The sequence below is a fragment of the Apteryx rowi genome, unplaced genomic scaffold (genome assembly GCF_003343035.1).
Source record: "Apteryx rowi isolate R43461 unplaced genomic scaffold, aptRow1 scaffold_1544, whole genome shotgun sequence".
Classification (NCBI taxonomy): Eukaryota; Metazoa; Chordata; class Aves; order Apterygiformes; family Apterygidae; genus Apteryx; species Apteryx rowi.
Window position 1 is genome coordinate 18140 of NW_020447802.1, and position 14261 is coordinate 32400.

The following is a 14261-nucleotide window of genomic DNA, read 5'->3' on the forward strand; positions in this document are numbered from 1 at the left end:
CCTTCCCTCCCTTTCACACGACAAAGCAATACTGCTACTCCTCTCACTTAATTTACTTGGAGTTAGTTTTGGCATCCCTAGACAAGAAGGTCTATCTATGAGATTGAGTACTTCTGCAATAGCACAGTGCTTAGTGAAGGTAAGATTAGGGTTCCCTTGGGTGAATCTGAGGCACTCCTTTTCAGTGAGGCTGCTACAGTAACTTGAGCTAACATGTAGTATGTCCTGATCACTGATAGCAAATTCATGCTGCTAGTCAGATAGCTAGACATATAGACATAGACAGATATGCTGTTACTGCTGTGCTCTCAATCACCTGAACAGAATGGTGTGAATGAAATGCTAGGGAAGATCAGAGAGCTTTTAAGGGTAGACAAACAATAATAATTGAACAGTCCAATGTCAGTATGAATTGTGATGCAAGCTATGTCTGCTCTAATAGACTAGACCAGGCCAAGGCAATGGCTTGAGCCCTGGCATGAGATCGTAGACACTGCTCAGTTGTTAGCAAACTCTTTGATACGTTTTTTATCCATGTCAATTAGTAAGCCAGGGACTGTTTCCAACAGGCAGTATGGAAGAGGTCACCTTGTACTAGTGGGGAAAAGAGTTTGGATAAATGGACATTCCATGACTACACCATGTCATTTGCCCTTACAGCCAGAAATACACCTTGGTCCACTTTATTTCCTAGTATAGATGTAGTCACAGTCACTACACTTTTTGGCACTATAAATGGTTGCTTCTTGGAGTTACTTTGTGAAAGAACTCACAAGAAAAGAAACAACCTGTGATTTATTGGATAGTACACAGGACCTGGTACCAGCTGAAACAGTACATTACATATTCAAATATAATATACCTGTAAAAATAAAAAAGACAAAAGTTGATAACAATAATGTTTAAGGGGCACACATAAAAATAAGGAGACTAGCAAAAATAAGCCCCCAAAAGCTGCTAAAAGGGTCAAATGTTTGCAGGCACAAAGGAGCTGTTTAAAAAATCATCTTCAAAACTCAGAAGTGAACTCAGGACTTTTGCAAGTCTACGCATGCTTTAAAGATAGGGTTATTGTAACCTCAATGTTCTAAAAAGGTAAGTGAAGCAAGACATGTAGAGAAAAATGGTATCTTATACTGACTTTTTTCCAACTAAATCTTTTGGTTTAATAAAACATAATAACTTTCTTTACAAGCCATGCATAATTTATATTCTTATGCAATTATTTTCCTATACTAAAAGCTGTAAGGGAACTTAAATATGCAATTGCTGAACAAATAATTGTAGTAAATAATCAAAGGCTTTGATAGGCTTCAGCATAAGAGAAAAGGATGTATCATATGAAAGTTTTTGAGAAAGACTCAGAGAAGAATCCAAGGAACTACTGACCAATCAGGCTGACTTTTGTACTCCGTAAGTGATATAAATTATAATGAAAAATAGAAACAGTAAATAAAAATGTTCTGGGAAAGAGTTAACATGGCTTTTGTAGAGGGTAGTTATGTAGTTATGTAGTCACTGGTAGAGTTCTGAGAAGTCCATGGGAAAACAGACATAGAATTGATCATTTAATATATTATACCTGGATTTCTAAAAAGCGTAATTAAAAGTCTCTCAAAAAGTGCTGCTCAAGAAACTAATGGATAAAAGGAAGGTTCTTGTGTAGATTAAGGCCAATTAAAAGAAAAGAAATGATAGAAGTTAATGGTTAGTTTTCATATTGGAGGAATGTTATCAATGAGGTCTCCCAGGAATTTATAATTTTCAACATAGTTATAAATGAGCTGGAAGAGAAGGTGACTAGGGTTCATGAAGTTTGTGATGATACCCAATCACTGAATTATTAGGTATAAATGGTATATGAAATTCAGTGTTAATAAATCTATAGTAATTCATGTGATGGAAAAGTAATCCTAACTGTACAAGAAGATCAAAGAACCTGTGAGGGCAAATAAAAAACAGCAATGGGAGAGTACAATTATTGTAGCCTGGGTAACTAACATGTTTCTTGAATACCATATTCAGTTCTTGTCATCTTATCTCTGAAAGAATATTGTAGAAACTGAAAAGCTACAAAAGGGCAACTAGTATTATCAGAAATATGGGGTCCATAAGAAGAAAGACTATTTAGACCAGAATTCTTCAGCTTGGAAAAGAGACAACTCAGAGATGATATGACAGAAGTTTATACCATCACAAATAGGAGCGAGATGGTGAATAAGAGTGATCATTCACCAGATCTCACAGAACAAGAACGAGGGAGCACTTTATCATACAGTTGACCCAAAATGAAAACAGGAAATTGTGGGTCTGTTTTTGTTTGGATGTTTTTTATTCATAAACAAATTGAGGAGTACTATACTGTCAGATGATATGAAGCCAAAAATTAAGTGGTTTTAAAAAGGGATTAGCTACATCTCTACAGGCTAGAACCATAAGTACATACTACCTACAACAGCCTAGATGCAACCTCCATCTCTGGAAGGCTCTGGGCCAGATGCCAAGTAAACGTATCAGTGAAGAATTTACTGATTTACTTTATACTTTTCCCCGTTTATCATACTGTGGCTTTAAGCATCCGCTATAAGCTATTGACAGAGACAAAATAGTGGGCAAGATGGAGTGACTGATGCAGTGCAGTTATTCTTACGTTCCTGTACTGTAGTGTCTGCTCCAAGTAGAATGGGAAGAAAATGGTGTCTTTAGATACTGAAACAGAACTGCATTGTGAATCTAGAGTGAATGAATGAAACTAAAAAGTGTATGGTAACACCCTATGTACCTATGAATGCAGCAGAAAGACAAGCAGGTTAGGAGTATGCTACATGGCTACAGAAGAGGCAAAAGTATTCAGCTTGGAAGTTTGCAATGTATGTGCACATTCTGGACGTGGAGATTGAACATTTAAAAAAAGAAAATATGAAAAACCAGCCAAGAGTTTTAGATGGTTTTACATCTAGCTTTCTACATAGACAAGTTAACCTTAAACAAGGAGGAACATACACTCTCCTACCAACATACTGACAAGGACACAATGAAGCAACATAGTTTTTGACCTAAAGCTGGCTTATATTGAACAAGTTTGCAGAGCAGTCTGGGTCCTTTCACCTAACACCATGGTGAAACATCCATAACATGAAAAGCTGTCAGGATCAAGGCTGGAACATACTGAAGTCTGTCGGCCACTAGGAGGGAGTTAAAAGGCCAAAATGGGCATGAAAGCAGTGTGCTATTTATTCCCCAATTGCAGAACATGACAACCAGGATTTCTTTTCACAGTTTCTTCATTACTGTAGTGAGAAAAGAGGGAGCATGTACAGAGTGAGAAGCAGTTGAGAGCATTCAGTGTAGTTGTATGGGAATGAGACCGTGTGTACAAATGTATCTGACAGTGAACGAACAAGAAACTACTGAAAGGATTTGCAGGATGGGTTCAGTTTGTTTTCCATTAACTTGTAGAGAGATATAGGAGTCTCATGAATTCTCCAGGTATTGTTCTTTGAGCCCTTGGAGGGCTTTCCACTGCAGGCTTCTGTTTCTAGCAAACCATTCACCCTCATTTTCCTTCCTTACATAAAAGACAACTCCCAGGCTATTGGAAACAGAACAGACTAGTTCAGCATGGATCTTTATTAGAACTGTTGAGGCCACAACATACTTACTAACCTAATCTCATGGAAACTCAGGTACTATATTTCTAGTTGAGAAGGATTCTGATAAGGGAATAATAAACTGATTACTTCAGAGCAACTGAGAGAAAATTGCCTACCATTAAAACACAAGCAGAATCTTTGATGTTTGGACATACAGTGAGGAAAGGGTTGCAATGATTTCACAACTACATGCTTAATGTAAATAGTTATACAGTTGCAAAAAGTGATTTAAAGCACTGATTGAGGTGCCTACCTCTCCTTCGTTGACTATACAGGAAAGCTGGGTGAATCATCACTGGAATGCATAGGGCAAAGAGCCACTCCGGAACTATTCATTGGGAAACTCTAGGCAAAGGAGCATGTCATAATAGGCTCCTGACTCACCAGAAAGCTCAGTCCTCTCCTACATATCAGTACCTAGCATTGGGGAAGGTAGCAGCAGCCTCCTTCTGCACAGTAACTTTGTGCTCAAGTTAATGATCAGGAATTCAAAGATCTGGGATTCACAACAGTTCCTACATTCTTGAATCGCCAGGCCACAGGATTTCAAATACTTTTTATCACTTCTGCTGTAGCTGGACCTCATGCAGAAAGGAATGTAAGATTCATAGGATTAGCAACAGACAAAGCTCATGAAAGCTTTGATTCTGTAATCCAGTAAGAAGCAGGCTCCTCTAGCATGAAAGAATCATAGGTTCTGATCCCTGCTTCCGAGATTGTTTACATATTTTATTTAATATGCTTAGACAGGTAATGAACAACTAGTCCCTAGAGCAGGAATTCATTCTGCCCCAAAATGATTTTTATAGTTGCAAAAGAAAAATGCTGTTCAGCTCCCCTAGCCTGATGCTGGTGTGTTACTCTGGAAGGAATATAGCGTTCCAAGCTCCTGAAGTGATCTTATGATCATAATAGCTGCTCTGTGGGGTCACATGAAATGTTCATCTACCTATAAATCCTGCCTCCAGTAGTAGCCCCTGCAAATGTCCAATGAAGTGTAGAAGTACATAAGGAATGCGTAGTTCTCAGAGGACTGATCACAGTGCAAATAGGCCTCATGCACAATGAAAATCCCTTAAAGTGTTCTTGAATATTCTGCTCTGCCAGAGGCTGCAACTGCCTGCCTCTTGCTGTCCAGAATATCAGATTGAATTTTCACACCTTTTAGATTTAAAATAATATTTATAAGCATTTGAATTATGAAAAAATAATGCATTTCACTGCAATTTCTGAACTGGCAGTGTCCGATTAACATAGCAGGACGAATCAGCTGACACAGACACTGAACTCCCTCTCATTAGCTCTGAAAAATAAGACATAAAAATCAGGAGAAAACATCCTAACCTCATAGGTGACATATCTGAACATACAGAATTTTTTAAGGCCTCATCAGATGAGGTAATAGTGATGTTATTGTAAACATGATGCTCTAAACATATGAAAGGAAAACTCTGTAGGAAGAAACAATATTTTTAATAGTTCCACTTATGTATTTGAAAAAAAAGAAAAAAGGATGTTCTTGGAATGCAAGCCCACCTTCAGATCTGAAACCAAAACCTTTTACTGATCATAGACTGGCAGCTCTGAATCAGTGTGCTCTTACTTTGCACCATTTTCTTTACAGAAGAACTGGAAAAAAAATGGCTCCTCTTTCTCAACACAGCTTATCACTTTAAAAAAAATAACAAAAAAAAATTAAAAATAAATTAATAAAAAAAATTACATAGTTAAGATATATGATATCATACATAAACAGCCAATGAACTTAAAAGATACTCACACAGCATTTTAGCACTTAGAAATAGAAAAAAAAAAAAAAAAGAGAGAGAGACCCAGGCTTATGCACCTTCATAACATTTCTCCCCTGCCATTCTGTTACCTGTCCCACTCCCTCTCTACCCTATGAGTTCTCAGGTTTTCTTTTGACAATATATCTTCCCCGTGGTTTTCTACAGCCTACTTTATGTCTCTTAGCAGTGTCTCCTTCCCCTTGCAGAATATTCTACAATATATTGCACTTAACATTATGACAGGTTTTCTGCACTTCAACAAATTTTTTCCTATTTGTTTTACTCTTCTATTACTGTCTGTTTTGTTGCATTTTAGACAATATCTGTTCCATCCCAGCAGTGGAAAGGGAGAGATATGAAAGGTCCTTGATGACTCTTAGATCTATTTCATGCAAAAAATCAAAAAAAATGTTCTTAAGAAAGTAAATGTTTTCTTTCCAAACTTTCCAAGACAGTTTTAACCTGGTAATATTTCATGCTATGAAGTCTGCACTTCCTGCCATGAGTTTTGCTGTAGGCAGTTTGGTATTATGGTAGGATGCCTGTGATCTACCACATTTTTACCAGGACCGTGAGAAGGCTGAAATGCTCATTGTGGATGAGTGAGAATATTTGAAAAACACCAGCTCTCTCAAAATGGTGGTGTTTGGATTGTCTTTCATGCCAGGTCTGTGAAGGCCATTGAGAAGGAGATTGAGCGAAGGCCGTCGAGAAGGTGATTGATTGAAGTCATTCACCATGTTGAACTGGAAGCTGGAAAAGGGAATTGCTGTTTATTTTTTCCTGTGTGGAAGGGAACATTGGGGTTCATTTTCATGAAATAGTTGCAAGTCTCTTTCAGTTACCTGTAGTCTTGTCATTCATTAATATTTGCTGCTTTAACAGATTTCTGTGATCCTTGAAGATTGCTGCCAGGAAAAGTAATCATCTGATTTCAGGCTTTTGAAAAGATGAATAGCCTGCATTTTTGATACATTCTGTTCTTTGCCAGTGATGGATTCATCATCGGATACCGGTTTCCCAGGTGCTGTCCTGCCTTCAGAAGGTTTCTTGACTTGAGGATCTTCCTGGCTTATACACATCTTCTCACTGGGTTTTAGGCTGGGGAAGCAATAGTCACCAACCTCGCAAAGGAAAACTGGCTCAGTGCTATCAGGGTTTAAGACCACCAAATTACCCTCTGACAAAGGCTGCTCTTTCGGAAGATTCTTTCCCTTCTGTAAGACAGGTAAGGAAATATTTGTGGATTCTGAAAGTCCATGGGGACCTGGAGGGACAGTAAGATAGTCCCCAAATGCATCCAGGTGCAATTCAGGACAAGGGTTTGGTGTTTGATCTGAAACTGCAACCATGACACCAGATTTCCCAGGAGAAAACTCATAGCAAGAGCAGTCATCAGGGGGCTGGATCTCCTGTGAGTCAGAAGCTACCTCTCCATCAGTGACGGGTGCCAGATGGCTGGTGTCTCTGACTGATGGCAGTAAGAGGCTATCTGTGGTGATGTAGCCCAAGGAGCACTGCTGGGGAGAGCCGGTACAGCTAAGAGCCACTGGAGATTTCTGCCCTTCTGGTCTCACATTCCTGCATTTCCCACAGGCTGGTTGGGCTGGTGAAATTTCCTCCCCATTGCTGAGGTGCTGCATCATTTCCTTCTGGTCTGGGAGCAGAAAGGGCTGCAGAGGAAGTGCTCCTGGCTGGGCCTGCCTCTGTGGAGCCTGGGGACAGGCTTCCTTTGGGAGGGTCACGTACTGAAGGGACACTGATTTCCCATGGATTCCCGCTGGGACTGCTTGAAGGGCCTGATGCATATCAGGCTGGGAGGACATCACTGGGCTGTACAAGTACGGACCGTTGAAATCAAAGCAAGGCATTGCTGTCTGGGAAGCAATGCTTGCATCAGCACTGTTCTCCCTTGAAACAGGAAAGGAAGGATCAGCCATCTGACTTGGCGGGCAGACAACTGCAGCATCCTCTGGCACATCTAAAGCATGGTATACGTTCTGAGGATCCAACACAACCAGGGAAACCTCTGCCTTTTCAGCTTGCCCTTCAGGGGACTCTGCCAAAGTCTTCGTCTGCCTGAATGAGGGAAAGTTAAAAACTGCTATTGAGAAATATTCTTGTGATGAACGTTACATATAAACAGAGGGTTACTTACACACATAGCTACACAGATGATTAGAAAATAATCTTTCTTGGGAGAGCAGGTTAACCCAGATAGCAAAAAAAATTTGTCTCATCCTCAGGAGCAACTGGCATAGGCTTTTTTTGGTGACAGAATGTTTAATTGTATCCTCCCATGGCTTAGGAACCTCCTCAAGAGTCTCACAGACAGTGCCACTATAAGGTGCTGTTCACTAACCTGTCCACGACTTGAAGGAAACTAGCCTGCTCCATCTTCTCAGAAAAGTTGTGTTTGTTGAAGTCTAGCTGACTGTTTGTCAGCCAGTTTCCTAGGTGTACTTTCTGGAAAAGAGAAAGTAGAGATGAGGAAAAAGAGGTTTCTCACTGGCAGTAGAATCAAGAGCCTCATGGACAAAAGGAAGCCTACAGCGTCTGGCAATCTGGATACAACTTCACTAATATGACTAGAAGGTTCCCTCTATTCTCCAGAAGACTGTTCCTTCATATCCATGTTACCATATCCCTGACCTAACTTTACATAGCATATAGGGCAGGAGCTGCTCCCCTAAAGAGCTCGTGAGGATGCTGCAGGTCCTACCATAATAAACATAATAAAGCTACTGCATTGTGCAGTGCCTACTCTTCTCCAGCACCATATGAGGACACTGGGCAGTATTTCACTTGTAGGTGTATAATGACTGTCCTTCTGTAACAGCTGACCAGAAAAACAGAATAAGTGGGATGTTTACAAAGTTTAGGATAAGGTAACTCACTGAAAGGAGGGAAACTTTCAAAATCATGACATTAAGAGCAGTGAGTACGTGTGAGGAAAGAATCAGGTATGGGATAGGAAACAAAACTACAGAGGTATTTCTTAGAGTGGGAACATGTTTTTTAATTTTTACTATAGAGATCAGGCAAAATAAACTAACTTGAGACTTTAGTATAAGCATAAATATTCTGTCATCTGGCACAGGAGCATCCAGGCTTAGTTTTTCCTGTCTATTTGAAAATGATGTGTAAAACTAGGTCATTACAGTGGAAGTCCATTTTACAGCAAAATAACAAATATGAGATGTTTAACAAACAACTGTTAAGTCTTTCACTCAAACATAAACATAAATACTGTAAGTTAAGTGCCCATTTGCCTCACACAAAGGTCATGTTGTAAATCATACCCATTGCATTGCCATGTATCTAAACACACTGTAACACATTCTCTGTGAGCTTAGACTAGAACCAACTGTAATATAAAAATATATCTATGTGGAGGAAAACACATATTATAGAATCAAAAGTGTAACTCTTGCAAAACTAGAAGAGTTTTACTGCAAAAATCTAGAGAGATGCCTATTCTATTCTTCCCAGATGTTGGTTTTGTGGATTTTTCCTACTTATACTGTCGTAATTGAATGCTATCTAAGTGTGCACTTTGCTTTCCAATGAAGAATACTTGTCTTGGTAACAGACAGACATGTTATAATGTATATTCCAGAAAACCCAGTTACTTAAAAATAGAAAGCTTCTTAAATGAGGCTAAAAGCCCATCCTAAAAAACTTTGAATCAGTGTTGACTACTGTTTGGAGATGGAAGAAACCACCAGTTGGTGAATTTGCTAAAGACACTAGATTATTTCAATCAGTTAAAAGTTTAGTGCACAGAAAACTTTCTAGTTTGATTTCAGAAAACTGTGATGCTGACAAGCACAATACACAGAAGCCTACTAGTACAAATGTAAGGTTACGGTTATGATAAAGATACCTGGGCTTCTCCTAAAAATAAGAAATAGAGTACTGAAGGTATGAGTTCATTGTGGAGTAGGAGACAGAAAAGCTATTAATATTACTATTTTTACTACTAAGATTCTTAATATTATTAAATCCTGAAAAAAGAGAGAAATAATGAACCCTGCAAAGCACAATTCCATCCTTACCCCTAAGTAGCTCTGGATCAGGAGACTCTTGCTGGGGTTTGGAATATTTTCCTCCCAGCTTTTCTTCTTCCTGCAACAACAACACAGAGTTTACAAGATTTGCTTCTTGCCTTGGCTGCAAAGGGAAAAGACTACACCGTGCACACACAGTGCTGTTCTGCACAGCAAGGCACCATGACCCAGCTCTCACCTGCACACAGACATGCACAGGGCTCCCCATTGCACACCAAGGCTCATCTCCACATAGAGCACTCTCTCATGCTGGATGAGCAGTGCCTCGCCCTCAGTTTTTCACCCTTTATTCCACGCGCACGGCCAACATGCTGCTAAATCCCCTAGTCACAATGCAAACCTACCTGAGGAAATACTTATAGCTGCAATGAGCAATTATTAGCAAAGCGATGATGATGGCTGGGAGCACCACTGGGAGAACTACTGGTGACAGAACTGAAACAGAGAAAAGAGAAATAGGGAGCTACCCACACAGAGTGGCTGCTTCCCGTACCAGGTTTTTCATTCTGGTCACTTGTCATGCAACAAGACCAGGGGAATGTAGATGGCACATCACGTGACAGGATGAAGAGGCCTTCTAACTGTTGGGATACCCTCCAAAGTGAGAGAGACCAAATGTGACCTGAGCAGCTTTTCCATTGGCATCAGAGTGATCAATTTATGCTCATAGAAAGCTGAGCAGGTACATTGCCCCACCATGAACACTGGGTGTGTCTTCAGGCATCTTAGGTCTGACTTATTTTGTCTCCTACTCCAAAATGAGCATGTACCTTCATTTCTCTATCCCTTATTTTTAGGAGAAGTCTGGGATCTGCCTTATTCTGTACAGTCCTGAAGAGATGAGGGGTCTCAGAGATTTTCTGAGAAAGGGCTTCCTTTCCTAATGACCGTAACTGGTCATCAGGAAGATAACAATTTCTTCCTGAGTACACTCAGCAGAACTTCCCTAAGCCTTCTTATTACCTCAAGTTTCCTCAGGACAACTCATGTAAGATCACACAGCCTTGGGCACAAGGCCACGCTGGTAACAGACATTCCACTTCTAGGTTCAGAAACAGTGAAAACCATGTTAAGGTTTGTATCTCCGGTGCACTCTGCGGTGTGCTTAACACCATCCTATAGTCACTCTGCAAACAGAAGAGGCTGATGACTTTTATTCTGTCTTCTTGCAGTCTCAGCCTCTTCAATCTCTGACAGCAGAATGGACTGTTAGAATTAGGAAACAAGGATGACCTTGTGGGCATGGTGTTTGCTTGATTCTCTCTGTGAAAACCTTTCAGGTTGGTTGTAGTGGTCTTGAGAAGGAAAAAGAAAGGAACAATGCTTAAAGGGTTATTCCTGCTCTCCTCCTTCATTAGCATTGCCCCCGTACTGCAAGGATGCTGATCAGACAGCTACCTTGTTAAGCAACCCCAGCTATGCCGTGGCTGGATCTAACTTCAAGCCCAGCTAGGAGAGTGTATTTCTCTATAGAAGCACTTCCCCCATTAACATTCCACAACAGCTTATGAAAGGAGCCCAAGTGAAAAGTACCATTCTCAGTTTCCCAGGTGAACTCCTCACTCCATTCACTCCAAGGCCCCTTGTAATCTGGAGGAGTATTCACCCTTGCACGCATTCTCCCCCTGTATTGTGTGGATGATTCCAGCATCTGCAGGGTGAAGATGAAGGGAGGCTCATCGTTGCTGATATTTATCCTCTGGAGAGTCTGGGGGGAAGAAAGAAGCATGCATGAAGAGGGGAGGGGAATAATCTTTCCCATTCACCCTGCAAATAGAAATCCAGGGCTCCCACGCTTCCTATGACTTACCTTTTCCTCTTGGTTGTGCTTCCAGTATTGGACTTCGTATCTCTGTTTTATGAAGCTATATCGCAAAGTGTGTTTTATCCACCTCAGTTCATACTCCTGGTTCTCCCTCATGGTTACCGACACATTTGCAGGTGGCAGCACCTTAACTGGAACACACACAATGTCTCGGAATATGTATCAGCATACTGGTCTGACGCTACCATTCACCACAGTGGATGGAGACCAAGCCTGAAAACAGCGTTGCGTTATGCAACATAGTCTGTCTCAGTTACTTAACACCCCTTTATTCCTCACACCTCTTTCCCCAGTCAAAAACAGCAAACCAGTCTCCCCCTTAAATAGAAGAAAATCCATATTCATCAATATGATGGCACTTCCTCTGTGCAGATAAGCAGTAAAGCAATGTTTGAAAGTTCTGCACTTGTCCACCACAGTTCCAAAGATTTTCAGCTCTCCTGGAGCTCCTAACTTGTATTGTCACCCACTGCAGGAATCCTCCCCAGCTTTAGTTTACGGAGAGTAGCACTGGTACCTCTGGACACATGCAGGCAAAGAAGATCTGTGTAACGCACCTCGCTCAGCAGAGGAGTCCTACCTCATCAGTGCTCCAGGAGCCACTGTGGGGACTCCCAACAGCTCCACTGGGTTCTTGTGAAATCTCTTAAAGACACACTCCCCACAAACACCTCTCCCCACCGCTTCCTGTCAGCTGGGACCCCCACAAAGGACAATGACATTCTAACCACAGCAAAGTTGGCAAGGTGACAGTCACTCACCTAGGAGCTCAAGACCAGACCTGGAATTTCTTCACAGCAGTTTACACTCCTGCCAGCTCCCTCAGCATCGCAAGAGCCCCTGAGTAACTCCAGACCTACAAGCCACTTCTCCCAGAACTCTGACCTGTCTCAGCATCCAGCTCCTTTCTTCATCAGTCCAGGTCTCTGCCTCTTCCCACCCACTTCTCCTCACCTCTCCCACCACTATCCTCACACCCTCTTGACCAGTCCCAGCACCTCCCCAAGAAACTCCCAGGAAAAGCAAGGCACAACACCGGGGCTTACTGTTCCTGTAGGCTTCAATCAGTTTCTCCTCCGTTTTGGTCCGGACAGCTACATGGTACTGGCTCTGACTGCTGGTGTTGGTAACAGTGATCTCACAGCTCTGGACCACATAGGGGTCACGGGGCAAAGTCTTCTCATGCACAGGAGAGCACTCCTCCTCTCTGAGGGGAGAAAATGGAGATTGTGCTGAGATGAATGGGAACAGGACAGAACAGAGCCTCGATGGCAGAGGCACAGGCACACTGCCAGGGGCAGGTCACGTACGCTGATGCTGAAGTGGCCCTGAAGAACAAGCCAAAGAGGACAGAGGTGATGATCTCTTTCTTCACTTCCCAGCTGCACGTCAGACGATCCACACCGTTGAAGAGGCAGCGAAGGTTCCTGGGCTGAATGCCACCTTCAGAGAAGATCAGAGCAAACTAAGGAGTGGGGGACAGTAAGGCAACGGACCACCTGCATCCTCCCCTGCAGATGCCCCATCATTCCTCAGCCCAGGCCCCGATTCTCTGCCAGCGCAGCATGACAACCCACATCCCTCAGGCCCTGGCTTCTCAGCCAGCCCTTCCACCCCCGCACGGCCCCGCTCTGCCCCACACTACCTTCCGGTGTCTCCCAGGATGCCTCCATGCTCCACTCGCTGTACTGCCCAGAGAAGCCACTGGTCTGTCCTGGTCTGGCTCGCACACGGGCAACATAGGTGCTGCCCGGAACAAGGCCCTCATGGCTGAGATGACAATGCGTGGTGTTGGAGAGTGAGAGCGAGGCAGCTTTCTATTAGTGGGGGAAAGCAGGGAGGGAGGGAGGAAAGGGGAATCAGGGAACGGAGGAGAAGGGAAGAGGGAAGACAGGGAAAGAGCAAGAGGAAGTGACCATCAGAGAAGAGACTAGAGAGAGCTTTCTGAGGGCACTATGGCATCTCCAAGCATTCCCACACGTGCGACCATCGACACGCATGGTGCCATGTAGCGCTCTGTGCTCACATCCTAGAGGGGCTTTGGTGTGCACGCTGCCTGCATAGCCCAGGACAGACGAGGCACAGGCATTGCCAGGCAAAATCTACCCCGCAGATGGGCTGGCTCTTGCAGCTTTGAGAGGCTCAATTGTCTTCAGCATCAACTACGCAGGTTCAGAGCACTGCCCAGTGCAGAACTGTGTGGGCATTTGGCCAAGATACTTCTCATGAAAAAGTAGAGATCAGGCTGAGAGGTACAGAAACATAGGCGGATTGGGGAAACAACGGAGCAAAGGAGATACTCTCTTAAAAATTTAAAAACATGCTCCTTGCGGGGAAACAGCTTCAAATGGTTTTTGCCATCTTCCCACATGAGCCCACAAGTTCATCTTGAAACATGCTTTAATTTCATTTAAGAGGGACTTGATGTAAAACAAATTCCATCTCAAAAGCCAAGTGCAGTGCTTCTTTCTGTAAAGAGTAGATCTTTGCACTCCGTTCAAAACAAGCAGTATTTCACTGTGCAAGCCACTTGCAAATAGGAACAGAGCCCCTTCTGCCTGACCACAAACATCACTTATTGCATCTCTTGGCAGTGCCTGAGAACCAAAAGGCCAGAAATTTTCCCAGCTTTTACTGCAGGATCTCGACCACCCTAAAGCCCCCACACAGGACAGCCCAGCTCTCTGTTCTTACCTCCCAGGACTCCCACTCCTGCTTGTAAGCCACTTCATACTCCAGTGCATTGCCCAGCCCTTGGTTTCCATCAGCTACTTTCCATGTCAGCAAGAAGTCTCCTGATCTCATCAAGCTGATTGAAAGGTTCTGAGGTGGGAGGGGCTGAACTGGAAGGTGAAGGTACAACATGTGAGTTGCAATAGCAAAGAGAGGGGCATGAAGTGGGGAGGAACCTAGCTAAACTTCC

At 42.6% G+C, this 14261-nt stretch overlaps 1 protein-coding gene across 2 annotated transcripts; it reads right to left on the minus strand.

Annotated features, from left to right (window-relative positions):
• Window positions 1-5107: 5107 nt before the first annotated feature.
• Window positions 5108-14176, minus strand: LOC112962794 (cytokine receptor common subunit beta-like). 2 transcript variants are annotated; one of them, XM_026059267.1, is made up of 11 exons: window positions 14033-14176; window positions 12984-13155; window positions 12649-12781; window positions 12385-12545; window positions 11324-11469; window positions 11047-11221; window positions 9858-9948; window positions 9502-9571; window positions 7806-7909; window positions 6289-7522; window positions 5108-6196 (listed from the first exon to the last, which is right to left on the minus strand). In XM_026059267.1, exons 1-10 carry the CDS (start codon window positions 14141-14143, stop codon window positions 6322-6324), a joined length of 2364 nt encoding a protein of 787 aa, XP_025915052.1. In that variant the 5' UTR covers window positions 14144-14176; the 3' UTR covers window positions 5108-6196; window positions 6289-6321. The 2 variants fall into 2 exon arrangements, with proteins under 2 accessions (XP_025915052.1, XP_025915051.1); XM_026059266.1 differs by having other exon boundaries at window positions 5108-7522.
• Window positions 14177-14261: the final 85 nt, after the last annotated feature.